We start from the raw sequence: 7,850 nt of genomic DNA, 5'->3' as shown, positions 1-7,850 counted from the left end.
TCGACATTTTTTTCGATGTTTGCATTAAAATAAAAATTAAATAAACAAAAAAATAAAAAATCTAATCTCACCATTTTCTGAAAAATTTAGTTCTGAATTTTTTCAAAAAAAAAATTCTAAAATCGGTGCATAATTGCGTTCTAAATGTTATTTTGAACCTCGTTTTCCGATTTCACCCCACTGTGCACCGCATCGTGGTGCTCTCCTAGTGGGGAAAGGGCGCATTTTTGGACAAAACTGCCCGACTATTACCATTCATTCAATTACTTTCAAATTGACTAAAAACTGACATTAATCGTTGTAATAACTAATTAAACTTATTCTCAGTAGGTTAGATTCATAAGAAAAAATGTTAATAATGCTATAAAGGAACTAATGAAAACGAAGTTAAATTTTTCGTCATTTGCAATGATTAGCTACTTAAAATTCATAGCTTTTGTATGAAACACAGCAGACACTAATGTGCGATCATAATTATTTAGAAATAGCCGACTTTTAAAGATTATTTAAACCATTTTTGTAAACAAATACACATTTCGACCATTTTTTCATCATTTTGTTGCGTAATCAACTAAATCTTTTAATAAAATAATATTAAAATGTGGAATTTGTCAATAGATGATATTTAGTATTTACATTTAAATAAGAAATTCTTTACAAACAATTTTTTTTACAACATCTTAAAACTATAATTAAGAGCTTTTGGCACTATATGAAAAACATGACTGCCAGGGTTTTTGGACAGACAGTATGAGTTAATTTCACACACAAAAAAATAATGAAAAAAGTATCGCAATGTGTATTTGTTAACGAAAATTTTTTAAGAACATTAATGTTCATAATTATTATGAACACTCAGAAAAAGTCGTCTCGAAACAAAAATATCGTCCTCTTGTCTGTTTTGTTTTGAGCCACGTGAATATCTTTTTTAACCAAACAGAATTATTTAGGCCGCATAGGATAATTTTTGATGCAAAACAATTGCTTTTGAGACAAAAGAAAATCTCTCAACTTCAAATTCAAGTTTCGTCATTTTTAGTCTGAAATCTCGTTGAGGGTAAGGTTAATTCATGTAATTATTGAAGAAAAGATGCCGCTAATAAATTGTTTTAATCCATTTGCAAAGAAGAAACACAGTAGGGTCGATATAAAAAAAAATTCCACAAGTTTCACAATTAATTAGTGCATCGTTTTCCGTTGGCTTAGGCAAATAGATTTGTACCACATGTCAATTTGAATAAATCATACGTGTTGTGCGGTTTTCTTTAAACGTGTGCAGCGGAAGGTCCCACTAAAATGACATTACCTCGTGATCTAGAAGAGTCACCATTAATTTCTTTTTTTCAAATTAAAGGTGAAATTATAAGGAACGGAATTCTCTTAACAAGAAAAGAGAAATTTTCTCCCTTCTTGACGAAAAACTGAATTCAAAATTTTTTTGGACATTTTTTTGGTCAAAATTAAAAATTAAAAACTTTTAAAATTTTTAATTTAAAGCATATACTTTTATCTATAACACCTACAATTTTTATTAAAATACGTTATATGGTTTTGTAAATATAGATATTTCTAAAAAATGTGATGTCCCCAAATGTCTCTCATCTAACACTATAATTTTCCAAAGTTTACTTAAAATCGAACAACCACTTGCATATCCTGATATTCCTCATGTATACTGACCCGGTTTTATGTAAAATTTCACTTTGTCGGTTTTCATCAAATCTTCACGTTTTGAGACCCCCTGAGTCAGAAAACACGATTTTTACGTACAGTTGTTCATAGTACTTAGAAACTCAAACAATTTATGCTAATGACTTTTTTCTACAAAAAATAAATTATCAATTAGAGCATTTTCAAAATCTAAAAAAAAACTACAATGAACATTTTAAACCAAACAACGCATGGTATGAAAAAAAGTCAAGAGAAGAAAAACGTTGATTTTTGAAAGCTCTGTAAGATTATCATAAATACTTTCATTTTTTCGAAAAGTTAAATATTCTAAATTTAATCGTACAAAAATTAATAATAAATAAAAAATTCCATTTTGTGGTCAAATTTTGCGAAATGCGAAATAAATGAATATACTAACATTGCGCGCCCTCTAAAGATCTACAAAATTTGTTATCAATCACTTTTCGATAGGACGCATAATTTTTATTTTTAGTCGTAAAAAACAACACTAAAAATAAAAAAAATTAATTTATTGACTAATGCCACAAGTTATGGAGAAAATTAATAGACAAAAGTTTCTCTTCCAAAAATAGCCGAAATTCATTAAAATTTGTCATGAATCTTTTTTGATAGCAGATTTTTTTGTTTTATCCACAAAGAGATTCCGGGGACCTCCGTTATAATATTTTATAGCATTTCCAAATTAAGTTTTTAACCATTTTTGTTTTTGTTGGAATACAATCTGAGGGAACTGAACCAGATTTACCACACAACGAAGTATCACATGCTCTTAATTTCTGGTTTTGTATAATTTTAGACACTCTGACATTCTTTCGAAAAGGGTGAAAAAAATTTAGCTGATTGACATTTAGAAATTGTTATGTTATGGATTGCTGACCAGTCCCAGATCTGAGCCAGACTACACTGCCAACAAACTAAGAAAAAAAAGTGTTTTCTAAAAATGTTAATTTCTTATTTTTTATAATTTTTCACACACTGGCAATTATTCTAAAATATTATAAGAACTTTGGCTCGAAAATATTATAAGAACATTGGCTGATTAATACTCAAAAAATTTCATGTTAGGGACTCCTGACTAGTCCCATATCTAGGCCAGACTAGACTGTCAAGAAAATAATGAAAATGATGTTTAATAGTGTGAATTTCTTATTTTGTATGATTTTGGACACCCTGACAGTTTTTCGAAAATATTAAAAAAAAACTTTGGCTAAATGACACTCAGAAATTGTTTTGTTATGGATTGCTTACCAGCCCCAGATCTGGGCCAAAATAGGCTGTCATGACTAGACGTTATAGACGTCACCAGATCTGGGCCAGATTTGACATTAGGCAGCCAGAAGATTTTTCCAAAAGGGTTGTACGAATTGAAAATAATATTATAATTGACAAAGAATATGTACAGTTATTGACATCAGCAGTTCGTCTGATGATTTTTCAAACCTTGGTTGTATAATGTTTCTATTTTCGACATGTAGATTGAATTGCAATATAATATACGCTCTTGATTAAAATCTTTAATTTTAATTGAAAGTTGAAGTGTTTAAAAATAAACAAAAATAACTAACAGTATTTTAGAAACCGCAATATTATATACTAAGTCGAAATTATCAAAAAAAATTGAAGCTTATTCTTGTTATAAGAGTTTCAAAATAATCAACATTTGGACTTTCTTTGTCGAAGTAATAAAATAAAATTATTCATTTTGTAATTGAAGTATTAAAAGACATTTTCAGGCAAGAAATTTTAAATCAGTATTAAATTGTTAATATAGTGAGTATAGCATAAATGTGATTCTCAAATCACCTAGCCCTCAACAACAATAAACAAAAATAATGAAAAAGCCTTCAAATTCTTTAATTTTCGAATAATTAATTATTAGTACAAAAAAGTCATTAAATTATCAAATCAATAATAGTATAAACCATAGGATTCCCAAATCCTCAAATCATCAGTTACTTAAATTGAATAATTATAAGATTCTTCTATTATTAATTCGTGAGATCATAAAATTATCAGATGAACTGAGAAATTTATTATTTATCCATGAGAGCATCAAATCATGAATGAATTTATTGAAAAAATGGACATGTTCTCAAATCGTCATATCAATGAATCAGATCATTTTTAATAATCCATTAATTTAATTGAAAAAACTTCAATTTTTAAAATATTAAATACATGCAAGGAATAATTCAATGTTTAAATTCTAAGATCCTAAAATTAACCATATCTTAAATTTGCTAAATCAATCAATTTCCAAGGATCAATTTTTATTGAATCAATAAATAAACATTTCATCAGACCCTTAAATTGAAAAATCATCAAATCATTGACAATATAAATGACATTACGAAATCCTCAAATCATAAAAACATTAAATTCACCAATGATCTTCTTATTAAATCATAAAATTCTTAAAATAATTAAAACAACATGGAATATAGAAATGCTTAAATTAGAATCAGTAAGACCTTAAATTTTTGGATTTTAAAATTATTCAAATTATAAATCTTCAAATATTTCAGCTCAATTTAGAAAGGATTAAATAATTGAATATTTAAATTAACAAAATCATTAAGTTCTTACAAATGTTGAAATCCTATAATTATCAAATAATTTATAAATAAATTATTGATCATACTTACGAAGCAGTAGATTTTGTGAGCAAATTTCTTGGCTTCTCCGTAATAATTAAACATAAAATGTCCACAGATTTGCATCAATCGAATGTTGGGCAATAGGTCTGAGACCAAGCCCTGTTGCTTAAATTTCATCATCTAAACAGGGAAAATCCCTTTTTATAATTATTATCCTTTATTTAAAAAAATTTAATTTAATTCATTTGATTCCCTTTTATTTTCGAACTTTAATTTACCATCCATTATTTAGTTATTTATTCATTCTTATGTAATATAATAGAAGTTTTGACGTAATTAATTATTTATTTTATGTAATCATTTATGACTTAAAATAATCAATACTTTATACAAAATTATTTGTTGGTAACAAATTTATGATTATTTCAATGAATTTATGTATTTTATTGTTAGAAAATACATTTTCATTGTATAAAGTAAAAAAAAAAACAAGAATCGTGAGTATCATCTTCGGGATATGTGGAAAGTTCGTTTATGAATTCATGCGTGGCATTCACCTGTACCTATGAACTTATTGATTGAAGCCTATAAAATATTAAGAAACGTTATGTCTCAATCAATGGTCCACATCCGACTCGAGAAGGATGTGTCGAATTAAAAAAAAATTTTAACTGGTAAAAGTTTTATTTATGCAAACGAATTCCATATTTGCCATTCCGATTTTAAATTGTGTATGATTGACTAAATGAAGCTACACTATATATTTTATAGAGTTTTATTACGGGCTTTCAATACACAACTTTATTTGTTTTCAGAAATTTAATTTGCAATAAATTTACTAATGATATATTTACTTAATACAAACATTTTACTGAAACTATCTACGATGCAAAAAATTTCGCCAAGTACAAATTTATCAGAACAATCAACAAGTTCATTAAATCAAAGTTTGCCAAGTAAATCTGAAAGATATATAAATTTTATTTACTTTTTTTTGATTTGTTGAAATTCACAAAATGCCTTCAATTTGATTAATCTAAGCATTATTTAAAATTTAAATATCTTTTGGAATGATTTGCCTTCACAGAAAAAAACTAAGGATAAAATTGTTTGCTGGTAATTTTTTATCGGGATAAACTTTTATACAGACAACATCACGTCTTTCAAAATATATTTGTTGTCATAGAAAAATAAAAGAAACTTTAACCAATACTCGGGTAAGGTTTAAGCTGTGAAGTTAATTTTGGTCTAATGTAATTTTTACGTCGGAATCAAGTTAAATTTTTTCCTTCGTTTTTTCTGTGCCTTGATTTCACAAACTGTGTTGATTTAACTGATGACTTTTTACTTAGTGTAATTTTTTGCTGAGTTACATTGAAATTTCTGTATAAATCAGTTTGATAGTGTAATCTTAAAGTCGTCTGAATTACTAAACAATCGATTTTTTCAATAAAAAGTGGAAAATCTTTAAAAACAAATAATCAATCAATCAATATTTCGTGAGTGAAAGTGGAGATATTCATCTAAAAAATTTATTTTGCAAAATTTAGTGCAAATCAGTTCAATAGCGTAAGCTCCAGGTCAGACGAACTGCTCAAAAACCGAATTTTGCATACAAAATGTGAAATAACTCTATAAATAATAATTTAAAGAACTGCGCTTAAAACATATTTAGCAAATTTATCCTACATTTTTTAGGCGAATCTCTTGAATCTTGTAGGCCATATGTCAACTGAACTGCTAAAAAATCTAATTTTGGACATAAAAATCGAAATACCTCTATACGTAATTATTTCATCTAAATTTTCTAAAAAGCGACGCTTCAACTTTATCTAGTCAATATATCCTTAAATTTTGTGATGAATCGGTTAAATATTGTAGGCCAGAGGTCAATGGAGCTGATAAAAAATTGATTTTTGGATACATATAGTGTAATAGTTTTATAAATAAATAATTAATAAAAATTTCCTTAAAAAATGGCACTTTAGCTTTATCTTGTTGATTTATTGTACAATTTGCAGACAACGCGGTTCAGCATCGTAGGCTACAGGACGACTAAGCGACTAAAAAATTGAATTTTGAACATATGCTGTGAAATAATTAACTCTTCAAATAATTAATGAATCGCAATTTCTTGAAAAATTAAACAAGAGCCCCACTAAGTAATTTTATGCTCAAATATAAAGAAGAATCTTTTAAATATTGTAGGCTAAAGGTCTATCAAACTGCTAAAAAGTCGAATTTTGCGTATGAAAATTGAAATAACTTTGGAAATAATTAACGCATTAAAATTTACTAAAAAAAAGTCCCACTTGAGCTTCATATAGTCAATTTATACAAAAAATGTTAGAATAATCGTTTAAATATTGTATTGGCAACAGGTCAAGGGCAAGGCATATAAATTAAAATTATTTTTCAACAATTTTCCATTAATTCCTAAAGATTGTATACGAATCCATGAAGAATTGACTGAGATCCACAATAGAATTTAAATGCACAGATAGTTAAAAGAATTACTTATTTGTCTCTGAAGAGCCAAAAACCAGGTAGTTTAAAAATATAATTTTTTATCTTTTTTATGTTTTGTTTTCGTTGCATAAAAGTATTTATAAGAAATTATATTTCATTTTCCCTTGAATAAAAAATTTACAAATAGAGACACTAAGCTTATGATTCATTCCAATCTGCGGGGTCTGCTTATGAATGTTTTTAGAGTTCTTTTAATTGAGGCCGAATAATTTTTACCTAAACTTATGGAAAGAAATCTTTGTATTAAAATTTTTATATGAAAAATGTTTTAAATATTAAAAATTTTAGAAATATATACATTTTCGGATTGTTTCTTCTCGTATTTAGGAAATGCAATAATGTAAATAGACTGATTCAGAATCAACCACAAATATGTTTTCGGTCTTCTTTTTACTTTGCGACCATTTATAACCGCGAATGTTCATTTAGTAATGTATTAAAGAACGAATACAAATTTGAGGGGTCGAAGAAGGGTGACCCCAGAAGTTCATCTTCTGAGTACCGGAAGTTGAGAAGGAAAAATCTCGAGACCAACAGGTCGACCGTACCTTGGAGACGTCTTTGTTTTTAAATCCGCAGTCACTGAGAAGAGCACAAGCGTAAAAAAAAAAAACACGAAAAAAAGGGCGGATCGTTGAGGAAAAAAATGCGCGTTAATCACTACTTTTTATCACTACCGCAGCAAAGTTTCCGGATAAACGAGCAAACCTGCCCGCCTCCGTCGCGACGTCTTCGACATCGGCCAGTTTTCCTGTTAAACCTGCACCCACTCTTACCACCCCGAGTAGTTATTTCTACCCCTTCCAGATGTCCGCAGCGGCAGAACGTAACTGGCTGGCGCGGTGCTTCCAACGTTGGCCAATGGGTGCCTGGTAACGATGCACATGCGCGGCAGGGGGCATCTGACTCACCGGAGCGTACTGATTACTGAAGGGCGCTGCTCGGCCTGACCGCGGTAATACCTTACCATGCCAGTAATTACCGGTAATTACTGGTAATCGCGGTAAAAAGCAGTAATTCTTGAATTTTTTA

At 28.5% G+C, this 7,850-nt stretch overlaps 1 protein-coding gene across 1 annotated transcript in view; it reads right to left on the bottom strand.

The window, feature by feature from the left end:
• LOC117172540 (odorant receptor coreceptor) overlaps nt 1-7,578 on the bottom strand; it is a 46,716-nt gene extending 39,138 nt beyond the window's left edge. Inside the window, exons 1-2 of the mRNA XM_033360575.1 lie at nt 7,367-7,578; nt 4,338-4,469 (exon numbers count right to left, since the gene is read on the bottom strand). Coding sequence (XP_033216466.1) covers nt 4,338-4,469 — 132 coding nt within the window. The 5' untranslated portion in view covers nt 7,367-7,578. The remainder of the gene's footprint in view (nt 1-4,337; nt 4,470-7,366) is intronic.
• Nucleotides 7,579-7,850: the final 272 nt, after the last annotated feature.

The sequence above is a fragment of the Belonocnema kinseyi genome, chromosome 5 (assembly GCF_010883055.1).
Source record: "Belonocnema kinseyi isolate 2016_QV_RU_SX_M_011 chromosome 5, B_treatae_v1, whole genome shotgun sequence".
Lineage (NCBI taxonomy): Eukaryota > Metazoa > Arthropoda > Insecta > Hymenoptera > Cynipidae > Belonocnema > Belonocnema kinseyi.
The sequence above is the reverse complement of the archived record's forward strand: the minus strand, read 5'-3'. Positions and strand labels throughout refer to the sequence as shown.